This window comes from Myotis daubentonii, chromosome 8 (genome assembly GCF_963259705.1).
Source record: "Myotis daubentonii chromosome 8, mMyoDau2.1, whole genome shotgun sequence".
Taxonomy (NCBI): Eukaryota; Metazoa; Chordata; class Mammalia; order Chiroptera; family Vespertilionidae; genus Myotis; species Myotis daubentonii.
Window position 1 is genome coordinate 11,754,302 of NC_081847.1, and position 18,502 is coordinate 11,772,803.

At 50.8% G+C, this 18,502-nt stretch overlaps 1 protein-coding gene across 5 annotated transcripts in view; it reads left to right on the forward strand.

Moving 5' to 3' along the window:
* The window catches only part of NFATC2 (nuclear factor of activated T cells 2), a 150,449-nt gene extending 138,855 nt beyond the window's left edge, over nt 1–11,594 (forward strand). For all 5 annotated transcript variants that reach the window (XM_059705299.1, XM_059705300.1, XM_059705298.1 and 2 more), the window contains one exon: nt 7,227–11,594. In XM_059705299.1, the coding sequence (XP_059561282.1) occupies nt 7,227–7,282 (56 nt within the window). In that variant the 3' untranslated portion in view covers nt 7,283–11,594. The remainder of the gene's footprint in view (nt 1–7,226) is intronic.
* The last annotated feature ends 6,908 nt before the right edge of the window (nt 11,595–18,502 follow it).

Here is an 18,502-nt window from a genome sequence, read left to right on the forward strand (position 1 = left end):
GGGGCCCCCTGGGGGACACCCTCCCCCCCCGGGGATGCTCTGGGTCTGTGAGGCTGGAGCTCCAGGTTGGGGCGGGAAGGAGGGGGATGGGGCGCTGGGGATTTGCATGCTCTCCCAGGGGCCCCAGCACCCTTCCCGGGGGACTGCAGCCTTGTCATGCTCCCATTTGAAAATTCTGCTCCTGTACTTTGCCACCTCTTTTTGGGTTTCGTCTACGTTGCTTGGTGTATGCAGTTAGGCAGGCTCTCCGTCAGCGGTGGGGCGTTCTGCGCTGGGAAAAGAGAGAGGGCAGGTCGATAAGAAAACCCAGGCAACTACTCTCTCACCACGCTTGGGCCGCCTCCCGTCTTGATCTCATCAGCTTAACTGGCCGCTCGGTGTCCCCACTGAGCTCAGCACAGCCCCTCACTGAGCTTCAAGCTGTAGATCCACCTCGATCGGCTTCGGGTTCTGGGCCTGCACAGAGCGCCTGGCAGCTGACACTTTATAACGCAGGTGGCGGGGGGCTCTGTGGGCGCAGCGTCCACGTGGGACAGTGAGGAGGTTGCGTTCCCTCTCTGTGCCTCAGCTTCCTGCTGAGAAGTCATCCTGGCCCATTCTGATCAGACCAACCGTGGTGCCCAGCACCCGGGAAGTGTGCACCAGGAGCCAGCCAGCCTCAGCACTGGGGTTCCCGTGCCTCCTGACCCCTCCCGGTCGCCAATGGGCTGTGGTTTTTGAACGGTCCCTTGGTCCGTGAAAGTGGTTCATAGCTCACAGGACAGACCCTGAAGTCCTCATGCCAGTGGCCCAATGAACAACCCTCAGATGCCATGCCTTTAGCACACGCAGTCCAGGACCCTGCTCCCCAGAGGGTGGGGCCACTTCGATGCCACCTCCCACGGGCAGCGTGAACCCCGAGTCAGGAGGGGCACATTCTCAGCCGTGACTACCAAGCACTGTCCACAGGCAGAGGCAGCAGTACCACCACCAGTGCCCACTTCTGGGGCCCCACCAGGTGCAGGCTCCCCGAGGGCTTCACACCCAAGGAGTCAGGATGACAGAAATGCAGCTGCAACAGCAGTGCTGAGAGGGTAACCCCTGGGGACATGGTCCTCCCCTCCCTGGTTAGAACTTGGCAATGCTTCTGACCCGCAGGGGCCGGGGACTTGGCCTCAGAGGGGATCACCAGTAGGAGCTCCTCAGACCCCACCACAGCCCTGGGCTGCAGGCTCACCAAGGGGTTTTGTCCTTGTCACTGAGCCTCGAAGGTCTAGCCCCTCCGGAAAGCCATGTTCCCAGAGCAGCAGAGATGCTGGGAGAACACAGATCATTTCACTTGTGTAACGAAAGTTGCAGGGAAGACACAGGGCCCCTTTCCACCTGCTCATGGGGGACACGGGCCGGGAGCTGGCTCTTGACCTTCAGAGCAGCTTTCCCCAGGAGCAGCTGGAGCGAAGGGCAGAAGCACCCGGAGGGCACTTCCTGTGCTTTGTCCCGCCCTCTCATCTTGCCCCACGCGTGGGTCTCGGGACTGAATCCGGCCGGGCGCTGCCGGAGAAGGGCAGTGGGCAGGCCTTGGCGCCCATGGTGGCTCTCGGACTCTTCGATTTGGCCCAGAGCGTGCAGCCGCCTCGATTCCCGCTCAACCTCGAGTGTCTTTCTGGCCACGGCCCTTGCGGCTGGCCCCAGGCTCTTGTGGGCACTCACGTGGTCTAACCAGAGTTCAGAAAACATGCTTGAGGTTTGGGAGAGAAGCAGGATGGGGTCTGTCCACTCCCTTCCTGTTGCTTTTTTCTCAGGGGATTAAGTTCCAAAGTCAGCAGTTAAGGGGAAAAGGCCTAGAGTCAAAATTACCCTTGAAAACCTCTTCAGTTGTACCTGAGAGTACGTGTGTGTGGTTTTCTGTGCGCAGCCATTGCCTGCAAGCTGATGGGTGAGCACCTCGGCTCAGCTGGAAGGCAGTCGGCATGCATCTGTCTGGGCCTCCAAGCCAACCAGAAAATGCCCGGGGCAGAGTGGGATGCTCACAGAAATCAATTCTGTTTTTAGAAATTTAACCCTAAGTCACCCCAGAATTGCTTGATGCACAATACCAGGAAGGGGCATTGGCTGCCCCACATTGCCACCCCCAAAACGTAGGTGAAGAAAACATTGGGTTTTCCTTTTCTTTTTTGCCATTGGTATACACTAAGGGGTCATTAAACTACATCGCAGGCCAAATCCGGTTCCCGGCCTGTTTTGGTAAATAAAGTTTTATTGGCACACAGCTATGCCCATGTGCTCACATACTGTCTATGGCTAGGGCTGCTTTCATGCTCCAACCACAGAGCTGAGGGATTAAGGGGCTATGTCGCCCCTTAAAATGTTTCTATCCGGCCCTTTACAGGAAAACTTTAGTGACCCCTCAGATATTCTCCTTATGTCTACAGCCATATATTAGAAGAATTCTAGTTTCTTGTTGATTTGTAATACCGCTTTATATATGAATGACTTTTTGTCACCCACTGAAAACATTTGGAATTTTGAAAGGTGAATAACTTTTATGTACTTACATCTGTCCATCTTTTCCTTTCTGGCTTTGGCCTTAAGAGTCAGGCTTCGTGAGCACCCTGAGGTTGCAGACGTGTTCCTCATCGGTGTTTTCATCACAGTGCCTCTACGGTGACAGAAGGTCAGGGGTGCTTGTGGCAGACCTAGCACCACTGGCCTCAATTCTGTTCTGAGAAAGTGATACTCAGTGACCACCTTAACCACTCGGCTCATGGCTTTCTCTGCTGTTGACTCACACAAAAGCCACTGAGGACTCCAGGGCCCCATAAGAAGGGTGACGATTACTGAGCTTAATAGCATGGTCTCTGTACCACCCGCCATATAGCGTCCCTGTCTGTGAAATGGGTCCTGGGTTCCGGTCCTGATCCCCTCACCTGCTATGGCAGAGGGCTGCCTGTCTCTGTTTCCCCATCCATATTCTATGACTAGGTTTGGTGTGAGAAATAACTTAGCCCTTAGAACAGTGCCCAACACGCAGTTCGCCCTCAATAAATGTGAATGGTTTCTATTCTTTTGTAGAGAAAATGCTTTAGACAAGTCATAGACAGGCAACCAATTTGTCAATCAGATAACAAAGGAAAATCAGCTTCCCTAAACCAAGTGACCTAGGCTGCTGGTATGGGGTCCTTGTGGTGGACTAAGATACATGCATTAGGCACCTGCTGTGTGCATGGTGCAGTCCATGGTACAGTGAGGACACAGGTGACTCCAATAACCTGCAGAGGAGAGGCGAGCAAAGCATTTTGAGAATTCAATACAGTTGATCCTTGAACAGCATGGGTTTGAACTCTGTGGATCCACTTATCCATGGATTCTTTTCAATAAATACTGTAAACGTATTTTCTCTTCCTTGTGATTTTCTTCATATTTTTTCTCTCTAGCTTAGTTTATTGTAAGAATAGAGTATATAATACATACAGCTTACAAACTGTGTTGACTGTGTTTTTCAGTAAGGCTTTGATCAACAGTAGGCTATTGGTAGTTAATTTGGGGGAGAATCAAAAGTTCTATGTGGATTTTCCACCTGCACAGGGGGTCGGTGCTAACCCCCGTGTTGTTCACGGGTCAACTGTGCTTGCTTCTGGAGGGAGTGAGGGCCCCCTGTTAGGGGTGTGATGGCCTGTAGGGATGGGCAGGAGGGAAGCTAGGATTTGAACAAGGAGAGGGGCTAGTTGTAGAACTGCACGTGGCCAATTTGGGAAGAAGTGGGAGGAGAGGTTGGCATAGGATAGATGCTCAAAACACTTATTGAATGGATGAAATGCTGATGGCAATGGCATAGAAAAGGGGTTCAGGGCTTAGGCCTCAGAGTCAGACCGGGGGGCAAAGGCCAGTGTGACCTGAGGCTATGTAACCCCTGTCTAAGCGTCACTATTCTCATTCGTCAATACATGTTAGTGAGCACTTCCTATGTACCCAGGCACTGTTACAGAGCTAGGTACATGGGGTGGGGGCAAGAACATTAACAAAGCACCAGAGAATTCCCAGGAACCGATAGGGGAGACGAGGGGACCCCACCATGGGGAGGGGCACTGCGCATCGCATCACCCCCAGGGCAGCCTCCCAGAAGAGACCATCCAGGCGGAGACGTGAATGAAGTGAGGAGGAAAAGCAGAGGCTCTGGGGCACGGTGGGGCACGAGTGGGGCACGAGTGGGGCACGAGTGGGGCACGGTGGGGCGCAGGGCCCGGGAAGCTGGTCTGGCTGGCATGCAGTCGGGGGAGGGCAGCAGGGCCAGGTCCCAGGGCCTGCAGGGAAGCAGGGGGAGGCCAGGCTCAGAGCAGGGTTCTAGAATGGAGGCCTTAAGTGCATGGAGGGGTTCAGAGCAAGGGAGAGAGACTAAGGATGCGAGAATGAGGGGACAGCAGGGCTGAGAGGGGGGACTCTCGGTCTCCCCAAGGACAAAAGGTGGGAGAGACAAAGGGAGGGATACCAGCTGGACACCATGGAACGGAGGCAAAGGGCAGTGGCATCTCCCTGTCTCTCTCCTTGAGCCGGGACACCTGGGTCTGCGAAGGCGAGAGCTCCCACAGGCAGGAGACTGAGTCGGGAAGTCTGAAGTGGTCACGCACGGACCCCCTCAGCTCTCGGAGCCCTAGTCTCCAGACTGATGTGCCTGCACGGTCGTGGCTACCACCAGCTAGCGCTTGTGCACTAGAACTTTCTCCCATGCACAGCCAGGGGAGCAAGCTCTGAGGTTTCAGGAAGAGCGGGTTCCTCTCCCGGGAGGTTGCGTGGGGTTTGCTTGGGCCTCACTGCCCGGCCACCTCCTGCCCCTGAGGGCGGCCGTCGAAGTAAGTGCACCGGCTCCTGCATGTTCCAAAGGCAACTGGGCTTCTACCTGAGTCGCTCGCAGCCAGCAGGAGGGAAAGCGGCTTGTGTCCACCCCCTGCCCTGGCCTCCCCCAGCCCCGGGTTCTGACCAGGGAACCGGCCCTTGCTGAGCGCCCTGATGCCAGCGGCTCTGCCCACCGGCTATTTTTAGAAGCCAAGGCGGTGGAAAGTTCCCACTGAGGATCGACTCCTCTCGTTTCCTAGGTTGAGAAAACAGGAAGCCCTTCAGAATCCGGGCTTTGGAAAGCTTCGCTGAAGCTGTGCTGACCCCCTGCCCCCTGGCACCAGGCTTTCATGAGGCCTCACAAAGGCCCTGGCTCATCAGGCCCCGCAGGGCTCTCGAGGGGCAGGGCTGGGGCAGCCATTCGCCATTGGTGCCTGGTATAGGGCTCCCAGAATTCCCCTGGTACCTGGCACATAGTAGGTGCCCAATTAATGCTGGTTAGCTGAATCTGCCCATTCATCCTCTGAGTTCCCACTCATGGACCCCTTTCCACACTGGAAATGGATGTTATTCTAACGTACATTTGCATGCATGAACATACATGGATCATATTCAAATATGTACATATATGTCACATACATACATATTACTCTACAAACCAATACCTGCTAGACACTGGCCACTGTGGTAACTATCACTTGTATCATCTCAAACTCCTCAACAACCCTCAGAGGAAGGTAACATTTTTATATAAAGTTTACAGATGGGGAAACTGAGGCACAAAGTACTTCCATCATTCAGGCAGGGTTCAGCAAACAGGGAGTAGCAGAGGCAAGACTCTAACCCTGGCCGGCAGGCTCTGGAGCCTGGACTCTTGCCTCGCATGTGCTCTCGGCATCCCTCTGCAGAATAGCGAGCCGTGCCGGACTGGTTGCTGGTGCAAAAGAAAGCATTGAGCCCAGTGCCCCCCACAAAGTGCGGGGGTATCACTAACCATCGCAGCCACCGGCGACAGAACGCCCTTCACCAGGCCGGTGCAAGGCGTTTGTATGTCCATCGCGCCTCACATCCACCCCAAAGGGCACACACTGTTATGATCCCCACTTTACAGATGGGGCACAGAGAGGTCAAGTCACACGGCAGCCAGTTTTGTGAGGAAGCTACGTCACGCCGGACTTGTCCAGCTCTAAAGCAGTGTACACGCGCTCTCCTCCTATTTCGGATGTTGCAGGCTCATCCCTGGACCTAGGAGGACCCAACTTGAACAGGGAGAGACTTTGAGCAAATCTCCACAGTGAGCCCTTACTTCCAGTTTTCCGTCTCTAACTGTGGGTGAGGCTGAGATGAGAAGAGAAGTTAGGAGGCGGCTATGGGAAGGACTCGGTGTCAGAACAAGGAGAGGGAGGTTCATGTACCTGTGATGGGACCGCTCAACTGCCCACCCGAAGGTGCGCACACCCCCAGGGCAGGTGTGCACACCCCTAGGGCAGGCGCACACCCTGTGTGGGCTGCATTGGTGGCAGGGTCTTCTTTCTAAGAATGCAAAAGGAAGCTTTTCACAAGGCCCACTCTTCTAAGACCTCACTACCTTGATTCCAGGAAGTAGCGTCCTCGATAAGTGGCCCAAACGCGAGAGGAGAGCTGGTGCTATGTCCTGGAGGAAGAGGCCACCTTCTACTTGATAAGCCTCGCCATGTGGGGCGGGTTCCTGGTTGTGCTGAAAGAGATGATGTGTACATTGGCGGCCAGTCTGTCTGTGGTGTTCCCCCCACTGTCCTTTTACAGGCCTCTTTTGGGGGCTGTACATGCTGTGGGTCAAGGAACTGTATTGCAGTCATGTAGTAGGTATTTCCTGGATGTCGTGATAATGGAAGGAGTTTGGTGTGCAATAGAGAGCCTACAGCGCATTAAATAAACAGAGGGAAGCTAGGCTATGGACAAGGCTCAGTGGAGCATCAGCCTATGAACCAGGAGGTCACGGTTCGATCCCCAGTCAGGGCACATGCCCAGGTTGCAGGCTTGATCCCAAGTGTGAGGCATGCAGGAGGCAGCCGATCAATGATTCTCTCTCATTATTAATGTTTCTATCGCTTTCTCCCTCTCCCTTCCTCTCTGAAATCAGTAAAAATATTTTTAAAAAGATAAAAGACAGAAGAAGAGAAACTTACTGAAAACCTGCCACAAGGACCAACTCCATTTCTGCCATGATTTTTCTAAAGTTACAGGTTAGACAACTTTCCCAAACAAATCCATAGGAAGGCATTTCGTAAGTTAAAAACTGTCAAATCTATTATTTCAGAGAACAAAAATGTGTTTTGAAAAAAAAAAAAAAAGCTGACTGTCTTTGGCTCTAGAAAGTGAGTCTGATCTGTGTGTTGGTGCCTCTCACTCGCCCCTACTCTCTTTTTCTTTTGTAGTTAACGAAATCATCAGGAAGGAGTTTTCAGGACCTCCTACCAGAAATCAGACGTAGAAGCCACCATTAGCAAGACACCTTCAGTACCTGTCCCCTCGGAGCCCTCCATGCCCCTCCTGTCTTCCTGAGGGTCCCGCCCACCCGGAGTCCCACGCGGGCAGCGCTCCTCCTGGCAGGCAGCCGACTCTTCCAGGAGCTCGCCACCTCTCTCCAGAAACACAGCAAGGATGCTCTGCTTTTTGATTTTTTTTTTTTTGTCTTAAATCCCAAAGAGCATCTCGGTGGACTTTAATAGTGTCCCGTCCAAACCTTAAGTGCCTGCTGACCAAATCCAAATTCTGATCAAGACAGCACGCCTGACCGCACCTGAGAGCGGGTGACGAGCTCACGGCACGGCTGGTGGGGGATGGAAGACGCAGCCCTGTGGTTAAACCCCCGTCCTCGACTCATTTTCCCAGCTCCGCACCTTCCGGAAGAGAAGAGTTCCCAAATAGAACAGGCAAAGGAACGTGGCCCAAGCGTCCAGCTCACAGCCTGGAGAAACAGAGGCCAGCCCGTCGTCCTTAGGGCCACCGGGGCGTGCCACAGCGGGGCCACGGCTAACACGTATTCTTAAATTCTCATCCGGAAGCAAAACTGCCTGGCCCCGACAAGATCCCCCGTTAGAATTCTTGGAGTTAAGTTATGACATGTATGCTTTTTCCCTGCTTCTTAATAAGGCTGGCCGAGGTGGCTGGAGGCGGCGCCCCCCTGGCCAGCAGCTCCCGCCCTGCAGCGCGCCCTGGACTGGAGAAGGTGACCCCGCCTGCAGAGTGAGCGCCCTGGCTGCAGCCACAACCTAACGGCTCTGCAATGACCCTACTTGCTTTCTTCCTTACAGCCAGAGTGCTTTCCCATCAAGGCGTTAAGAGAACCCCACGCATGTGCATTGCATTTTCAGAAGGAATGGCACAGGGCTAAAGCAACTCCCTCCCCCCCCCCCCCAAAAAAAAAGCACAGGTATTTTTGTGAAGCGGTTGTGAAAAGAGGCAGTTGGTAGGCCTGAGTGAGTGGGCTCCCCAAAGCAGGGGGAAAGGGCCGAATTCCCTCTTTCTGGCCTAGACTCCAAGTGGGACACGCAAGCTCAGGATCTGGCCCTGAAGGTCATTGGTTATTTTGACCTGAACCTATTGAAAGCCCGGCTTAGCCCCAAAGACCTTTCTGCACAGCTGCCTCCTCCAGCACAGGACTCATCTGAGTAGGGCTGGCCCACCCATGGTGCACCCTTAGGTATGTGTGGCCCCGCCCCCTCGTTTCTCTCCCCTGAGCACATCCAGGGTCCTCCAGCACCTCCCTCTGGTGCAATTTTGCCAACAAAACTCTCAAAGTTCTTAGCAGGTGAGTTTTTATCACAAAGATGTATTTTGTTTGCATTTCCTGCAGACACCCCAGGACGCGCTGGGGGTTCCTTCTCAGCCACTCAGTAACCGACAGTGAGTGTATGCCTGGCACTCTGCGAGAGGCTGTGCTCCAGAGATTTCCGATCAAGTCCGCTAGGTAGAGGGGATCACGGCAGGTGAGGGTCCCCTGTGGGTTTTCTCAGTGCTGGCTTTCTCATCGAGGTTCCCCAGAGGTCACACCTCCCCGGGAGCTGGGCCCGGAGTGCAGGACTTGGTGACCGTGGCCCGGCGTGTTTGGTGCCCCAGAGAGAGGACAGAATGCCCAGGTTGGGCCTTTGCACCCTCCTGTCCATCACCTTTTGCTCAAGATAACCTTTGACCCCAAGGGCAGAGGCCCACGCCTCCACCCACCCAAGCACAAAGTTTAGCAAAAATCCTTTGAAACAGAATGCCAGTAAGCAGGCGACCGCTGCTGCAAAGCTTCGGGGATGCAGAATTCTTCCTAATAGAGATCCTTCCACAAGCAGCTCTACCCAAAGACCTTTCTCGCCAGCAACGCTGACTTCACCGGGAAGAGTTCGAGTGTGCGGCGAGTGACATGCTCTCGCGGACCTGGCCGGGAGCCACTTCTTTTGCACATGAGGAAATTTGGCCTTTCCTCAGTTATCTGAATGTCTTACCCAAGTGCCTTCCTGCTATTGTAGCAAAGTCGCCCGGCTTCCCTGAGCATGGGGTGAAAAAGGACTAATGCGTTTTCCATCCATCTTCTAACCATGTTAGTGGCAAGGGCCTCCTGTGAGTTCAGACGCCTGTATGTACACGTGTGTGTGTGTGTGTGTGTGTGTGTGTGTGTGTGTTATACACACACAAACTCTCTTTTTCTAAGACATCTTAGCTGGATATTATAGGAAGCATTTCCATAAAACAACGATCCCAGACAGCAAAGGAAAGAGAAGCAAGGGCGTTCGTTTTGAGACATAAAATAGGCAAGCAAACATGCTATTAGGAGCCGACAGCTATGGAGAAAGTTTTGTCAGTTACAGATGCCGGAGGAAATTTTGCCAAGAGTAATTGCTCACGAACTACTTTCAGGATGGGAAGAGGCCGCCGCGTCCTCTAAGAGAAGGAGAAAGCAGGGACGTCTACGTGGTGAAGGGGTGTGTGTTGCCCATGTGTTAGAAGGACCTCGGTGAGGTGGACGTTTGCACTTGCTACTTTCAAGGTCAGTGCGACAGGTAGCACTTCTAGCAGAGACCTACCGTGTTGCTGAATGTAGTCTATCTCCAAAGTTTGCCAGTCTTCCCGCGTTGTACAAAAATACTGCTGCTTGATAATATATAATAGCGATCCAAATTAATTAGTATGTCATTAAATTTTATTTTCTTATCTGTATTTTTATGCTTTTTATCTGTCCTCAACATAGTGCACCCCAGTTGGAATTAGAGGAATATTTATAAATGGTCAGAAGTCTTTTTCCAGTGTATCTTTTAACATCTATGTTGATTTTTCCCCCCTAAGAGAAATGATGTATTCTTGAAAAGGTGTTAATCATTCCAGGAAACAAGACAAAACCCCACCTCAGAGCCTGTTAGCCGCCTGTCTCCCAGGCAGAAGCATCTCCGGAGAAAGGGGGCGTGGCTTTGTGGCAGAAGGAACCACCTGTCTTGCTTGAGGCCAATGCTGCCTGACTCCAGCTCTGAGCCTCGATCTTGTCACTGAGGGGAACTGTATTGTAAAGTGTTTAGATCCCCCAGTAAGTAGATGGTATCAAATACCTGCCTGTGTTGTAAGGGGATTCCGGAAGCACCCGTGTTCACAGGACGCCAAGTGCAGGCTAATGTTTACAGAGCTGACTGAATCCCGGTAGATGACCCCCACACACACGATGCAGAGGACACGGCCTCTGATGACATGCCTGGCTCCTTATAAGAGCTGGGAAGCGCTGGAGTGCTTTTCCTGCTTACATCAGCCCCGGCCGAGGTGGCGGCTGCCCCATTGAGACAGATCGGAAGCCAATGTGTTCTGATTGTCACTCTGGACGAAAGCGAGGCAGAATTTGTTTGTTTTCATGTCAAAAGACACTTCCCAAGTGCTTTCTATTGTTCAAAATGGGAAGAGTGTCAGGGGTCCCGTTAACAACTGCTCGCTTCGTGTTTACAAGAAGCAGGGGGTGGTGACATTCTTGGCAAGCAGGGCGATAAACGTCCCTGAACTTATATTCTTGGAAGGGCAGCACTCTAGCAGGTACCCAACACACCTTGACCGGGTGTCTTCCAAGCTTGAGACATGGGCATTCAGGCCCACGGAGCCCCACCGGCCAATGCGCGTGTTTTCCTGCATCCCAGCTAAATACGTAAACAAAAGGGAAGCTGGGATGGCAGGCACCCATTCCCCCAGCTTTCCCGAGTCCCCGAGTTATAGCCAATATCACTGTCTTAACTCAGTTTGTTCAAAAGCAAACTTCTCTGGTGCTGGTGAGCTAGAGGTGCTCCCTGAGCAAGTCCCTCCCAAGGCGGAGCCGGGGTGCTGGGTGCTGGGTGCCGGGGGAAAGGTCGAACACTGCCTGACGCAGCTGTTCCCGAGGAGAATAAACACCTGCCTCTTCAGGGTTTGCATGGACTGGATGCAAATGATGCTGCTTCCAGGAGAGGAGGTGCTTCCAGCATTCTGATTGGCTGTGGGTGGCCGAGCTTAGCATCCTGAACACATGGGCAGAACCTCACTGACCCCAGTGGCCGCCGCGGCCCTCCGAGGGGAGAGAGGGCTGAGAATGTCCGCCTGACTTCCTCGAGATCCATGTCTCTCCAACCGGTGCTGCTGGGAGGCTTAGGTTTTGAACATCGACTGTTAAAGGAGTTTGAATACATCACATTCCTATGCAAGACGTTTTTAATCTCCAGTTTAATGTAGTTTATTTTTGCTATCTGTAAAGTATTTTTATACGGCTTGTATCATGATAGTTTAGCAATAAAAGTGTTGAAAGCACCGGCTACTTTGGAGTCTCGTTTCTCTGGAGAGACAGGCTGCTCAAGAATCCCCTTTCTGTGTTGAGTTCACACAGCAGGGAGCCTTTTTAGGGTACACACACCGTGCGTATGTTTACTCCTCATCTCAGCCCTCTGAGGGGGAACCATTCACTTCATGCCTCCCACTGGGGTGCAGAAGCCACCTGCCCGACACCATGGAGCCATGCAATCACCTGCATTTGTCAGATTCCCTTGTCCCTCATGACCCTGCTATTGCCAGCGTCCGTAGGCCTCTAGAAGGAGCCCCCAGATAAGTTAGGTTTATAACGTCTAACCATTCACTTCACACCTCATAGGGGGGCCCAGAGCATTTACAGCCAACAGGCTGAGCTGGCCACTCAGAACGCAAAAGCAGATCTCTGGTTAAACATCTTACAAAATTCCAAGTTTGTTTTTTTTTAAAAGTGTACCCTTTACCATCAACCCACAAACAGAATTTTACAATTAGATATTACAAATACTAGAATTTTCCAGCTGGCTTACAACAACTACGCCCTCTGCCCTCACCTTATAGTGACAGCACCTAAGAGGTTTGGAAGTTGTTGCTATTTAAGTCTTAACAATATTGTTCAGCCTTCATGCCACTCTCAGTGCTACCCGTAAGCCCCAGGCAAGCAGGTGCCCGCTCCAGGCCCCTGCCTCAGGGACCACTCACCCCTGCTCTTGGAATGCCTCCTTGGGGATTTTTCCAGGGTCTGCAGCCAGCATCACCATATGGGCGGGGCCCCACGCACATCCAGGGCCATGCATAGGTGCTGCTGCTGGAAGCACCGACCTTGAAATGCCCTCTGGTGACAGGGACCAGCTGGCTCCCACTTCTTCCCTTCAGGGCACCAGGTCAACCAGATGCTCCAAAGAGCCCCAGAGCCTGCACCTACAGGGTCCAGACCGGTTTCCAGGGAGCTTCCTGGTGAGCAGACTGCCCCTGATGGCCAGCCCCTAAGTCCTTTTCCTTTTTTCGCCGTGGGATCATGGGAGATTGGCCCACCAGAATGGCGCTGAGACAGCTATCTGAGGGCGCCTCAAATTGCTTATGTAGACAGGAGCCCCACAAAAAATAGTTACCTAGAGGCCACTAGGCCCCTTACGGTTTCTGCTGTGGCTGCACACAAGTGATTTTCTTGAAGTTAACTCACTTTCTGAAAACTTTTTATCGCTTTTCCTGAATAGAAGCCCAGAACCATCTTAAACAGAAAACGAGGATAAAATGATACAGCTGTTAAAAAGTAAGCCTTTTCTATGTGAGCCACGCTGGTAAACGCAATCAAATTCAGCCCGTGCCTTGTTTCCCCAGATAGAAAACGAGCCTGTTCAGGTTCATCAACTGGAAAGAAACTGGGTTTTTGCAGGAGTTGGTTGAACGTAAAATATCGGGGAGAAGAAGGCACAGACGACAGGGGCCAAATGAAATGGAAGCGAAGTTGTTTCTTGGGCTTGAGGAACCTTGGTAGCTGTGAGGAGCTACATGGGACGAGTTTGCTGTCAACGCTATGCCATTTTATGGTATAAAGATGAATGGGGTTGGACCAAACTGTCTGCAGAAAGGGCTTCCCACTTTAAACTGTCTCCCCCCCACCCCCCGCCTCCTGGAAAATTCAGAAGTCAAACTTGGTAAATGACCATACATGCATGGGAAATAAACTCATGCATATATGGTCAGTCCATTTATGATAAAGGAGCAAGGTTACTCGATGAGGGAAGGGGAATCTTTTCACTAAATGGTCGTGGGGAAACTGCAGTTTCCCCAAGAGATGAAAATCCCTGCCCTGTGCCAGGATTTCCAGATATTCTTGCTTTCCTAGAAATTTTAAACTCTGAAGCTCTGCACGGAACTCCAGACACAAAGTACAGTGACAACCTGATCTTAATCTTTTATTATTATTACTAGAGGCCTGTTGCACGAAGAGATTTGTGCAATAGGTCTTCCCCTCTCCTGGCTGCTGGCACCGGTTTTCCTCCGGCACCCGGGACCCAGGTCTTCACTCCAGCCAGAGCTGCCTTCCATCTTCGTGGCTCTGGCTCACCTTCAGTCTTAACCCCGCCACTTGGAGCCTACCTATGCAAATTAACCACCATCTTTGTTGGCGGTTAATTTGCATATCACACTGATTAGCCAATGGGAGGCATAGCGAAGGTACAGTCAATTACCCTGTTTGTCTATTATTAGATTAGATTATTACTAGAGGCCTGGTGCACGAATTCGTGCACCAGTGGGGTCCCTCAGCCTGGCCTATGGAATCAGGCTGAAACCGGTTCTCCGACATCCCCCAAGGGGTCCCAGATTGCAAGAGGGCACAGGCCAGGCTGAGGGACCTCACCAGTACACAATCGGGGCCAGGGAGGGATGCGGGAGGTTAGCCAGCCAGGGAGGGACTGCAGGAGGGGGCTCCAAGCAGCAGCAAGTTAACCTACCAGTTGGAGAGTCTGCCCCCTGGTGGTCAGTGCACGTCATAGTGAGCGGTTGAGTGACTTTAGCATATCATTAGCATATTACACTTCGATGAACGGCCAACAGGCTGACCGAACATTTAGCATATTATGCTTTTATTATATAGCATTATTATTAGCAGAGAGGGAGGAGATCACAACCTCTGTGAGAAGCTGATGAAACTTCCCACAGAGCACTCCTAGAACACACTGCTGCTGGCCCCCTGCCCCTCACGCCATCAGGGCAGCCTTCAGTAAAAGCATCTGCAGGGCAGTCTTACCTACACTCCACATATACACTCTGCAGACTCAGGCCCCTCCTGTGTGACATCTTGATGGCCATAAGCCATTTCTAGCTCAAGGGGACCCCAATCTTTCTAATTCCCAGTCTCCTCACCCCACCCCTCCAAGCACAGCCTTTTTATGGCAACACCATCTGAGCAGTTGCTTAGTCAATAACCTGGGCGTGACCCTGGCTCGCTTGCTGTCCCCAGGCCCCACACATCAGCACATCTTGGTGGGTCCACCTCTGAAATCACACCTCCTTGCCTCAGGCTCACTGGACCACCTTTATCTCCTGCCTGGACGACAGAGTGGCCCTTTGCTGTCTGGGTTCCCTCCTGTACTCACAGCCACCAGCTTGAGCCTAAAGAAAACTCACATCACACCTATGCTTAACGACTCCCAATAATTTCCCTTTGCATTCATCTCCCTCCCCCCAAATTTACTTAGGTATAATAGACAAATAAAAATTGTATATATTTATGGTATACAACATGTAAAAATTGTAGAATAATTACCAAAATCAAGCCACATATCAGCTCACATAGTTACCTTTGTGTGTGTGTGTGTGTGTGTGTGTGTGTGTGTGTGTGGTGAGGCATTTGAGATCTACACTCTTAGCAACTTCCAAATATGCATTAGGTTTCCAGGGCGCATTGTTCTCATACCTGAACGTTTGTACCTTTTGACCAAAATCTCCCTATTTCCCCCAGCTCATCCCCAGTAACCACCATTCTACTCTCTGTTACTACAAGTTCGACCTTTTTAGATTCTTCATATAAGTGATATCCTGTAGCATCTGTCTTTCTCCATCTGGCTTAGTTCACTTAGCACAATGCCCTCCAGGTTCATCCACATTGTAAAAAGCAATGGCCTAAAGCAGTCTACAGATTTAACTTAATCCCTATCAAAATTTCAATGGCATTTTTCAGAAATAGAAAAAACAATCTTAAAATTGGTATGCAACCCCAACGGACCCCAGATAGCCAAAGCAACCTTAAGCAAGAAGAACAAAGGTGGGGGCACCACATTTCCTGGTTTCAAATTGCAATAGCAATCAAAGCAGTATTGTACTGCCATAAAAACAGACATGATCAGCCCAGCCAGGGTGGCTCAGTGGTTGAGTATTGACCTATGAACCAGAAGATCACGGTTTGATTCCCAGTCAGGGCACATGCCCAGGTTGCGGGTTCAGTCCCCAGTGTGGGACTTGCAGGAGGCTACTTATCAATGATTCTCTCTCATCATTGATGTTTCTATCTCTCTCTCCCTCTTCCTTCCTCTCTGAAATCAATAAAAAATATATATTTAAAAAATAATAACATAAAACAAAACACACTACTTAAAAAAAAAAAGAAGACATGACCAGTGGAAAAGAAAAGAGAGCTCAGATATAAACTCATGCATATATGGTCAGTTAATTTATGACAAAGGAGCAAGGTTATATGATGGGGAAGGATAATCTTTTCACTAAATGGTCGTGGGGAAACTGGACCCCTATCCCACACCATACACAAAACTCAGTTCAAAATGGATTGAAGACTTAAACATAAGACCTGAAACCATGAACATCCCAGGACAAAACATAGGTAAGCTTCTGGACATCAGTCTTGGCAATGATTTTTTTAAAAATTAACACCAAAAGCACAGGCCACAAAAGCAAAAAAAAAGTCAACAAGTAGGACCACATCAAACTAAAAAAGCTTCTGCACAGCAAAGGAAACCAACTAAATGAAAAGGCAGCCTTTAAAACAGGAGAAAATATTTGCAAATCTGACAAGGGGTTAATATCCAAAATATATAAAGAACTCATAACTCAATAGCAAAACAAACAATTTGGTTTTTATAAAAAATGGGCAGAAGAACTGAGTAGACATTTTCCCAAAGAAGACATACAAATGGCTAATAGGTATACAAACACATGCTCGACTTCACCAATCAGCAGGGAAATGCAAATCGAAACCACAATGAAATATCACCTCATAGCTGATAGGGTGCCTGTTATCAAAAAGACAAGAGCTAAGTGTTGGCGAGGAGGTAGGAATGTAAATGGGTACAGTCAATATGGAAAACAATATGGAGGTTCCTCAAAAAATTAAAAATAGAACTACCATATGACCCACAATCCCATTTCTATGTCAACATCCCAAGGTAATGAAAACAGGAACTCGGAGAAAATGTCTGGACTCCATTTATGTGTGGAACCTAAGTGGGGAGAGTCAAACTCATAGAAACGGTAGAAAAGTGGTTCCTGGGGGTTGGGAGAGGTTGGTAAAGGGCACACACGTTTGGCTACAAGATGGATAAGTTCTGAGAATCTAACGTATAACATGGTGGCCACAGTTGACAACACTATTGTATACACTTAACCCTTGAACAACGAGGGGGTGAGGTGCACTGACCCCCTGCAATCCAAAATCTGTGTACAGTGGGGCCTTGACTTACGAGTGTCCCGACTAACAAGTTTTTTGAGATACCAGCTGTCTCTCGGCTGATTTTTTGCATTGAGTTGGTAGAGTAATTTGAGTTAACGAGCTCCTTAATGAGCTCGGTCTCGGAACGAATTAAACTCGTAAGTCAAGGCCCCACTGTATTAAACTCTGACTCCAAAATTTTACGAATAGCTTTCTGTTGACTAGAAGCCTTACTGGTAACATACAGTCAGTGAACACATATTTTGTTTATTATACGTATTACATACCATATTTTTACAATAAAGCAAGCTAGAGACAAGAGTTATTAAGAAAATCATAAGGAAGAGAAAATACATTTATAGTATTTATTGAAAAAAAATCCACATATAAGCTCAAACCCTTGTTGTTCAAGGGTCAATTGTAAGTGAAATTTTCGAAGAGTACAACCTACATGTTCCCACACACAAGAAAACATCAATACGTGAAGAAATGGATGTGTTAATTACGCAACTGGGGAAATGGTTTCACATCTTATCTCTATACCAGCTTATCACAATGTACACTTTAAATAGCTTACATTTTTTGGTCAATTATACCTATGAAAGCTGGAAGAAATCAGTACTCGGTGAGAGAAGGACAGTAGAAAACTGTTTTGCCATCTTGCAAACATCACTTTTTTTCCCCCCCAAACCTGGAGCAGGCAGCTCAGCCTCTCGGGTCTGAGACAGTGCAAGAGCCTCAGTGTCTGCTGGTCACAGGCCTTCCCTGTGCATTTAGAACGATCCAGATTTCAGGCCAGACGTGCGGCCATCTTCCTTGCCTACCACTCTCCAGACCCACCTCTGGCCACACCCGGGCCTCTCTTCCGTTCCTTGCCCAGACCAGACCCTTCCCCACCCATCTCTGACATGCTCCAACCCAGGGCTTCACAGACCTGGCTCCCTCATTCTTCAGGTCTCCAGTCAAACCTCTCAACCTCAGAGAGCGTCCTGCGCAGCAGCTGCAGTGTGGGACCTACCGCTGCCCCGCAGGCTCCTGGACACACAAGCTCCTCCTGTTGGGATAGCCAACTGCTTGCCTGTGGTCTGTCTCCACCCTGTAAATGCAGGGGGCAGACAGTGCTTGCCTTTGCTCAGGGCCACATGCGCAGGCCCTGCACGCACAGTAGGCCCTCAGGAACTGTGTCCCAGGCACAAAGGTGAACACGTTTCATACGCACAAGTGACACTGAGAACAGTGGGCTCATCTGGAATGCATGGAAAATGAATCGTTTCCTCATATTTAACACATTTTTGAAGCCAAACACCTGCCTTGAGAGTCCTTTCTTCTGTCCCATCTGGCTCCGTTTATTCAGTGCTAAGGGCACGCGGGGCACCCCAGCCCAGCTCTGGAAGCAGCCAGCTGCCTTGTCGCAGGTAGGACAAAGGCAGACCGCCCTGGAACCAGAGCCTGCCAGCTGGCTACTCCCTGGCGTCCTGCGGTCACCGCGGCCCCCCTGCCTGTAAACGCCGGTTCAGCAGCCCCTGGGGGCAGGTGAGAGAGGGCAGCCGGCCAGCTGCCATTTACCAGCCAAATGTGGAGCAACTGAGACTTGGGGGAGTCTGTTTGACAAGGTGAGCGACGGGACTGTGAGCCTCTGTGGACACGTTATATTGTGTTAACTCCCGGCTCGCTCCTCTCCACCCGTCCTCCCAGATACACCTGCAGCCGTGGCTCCCGAACCCACACCCTCATTTATCCTGCAGGTGT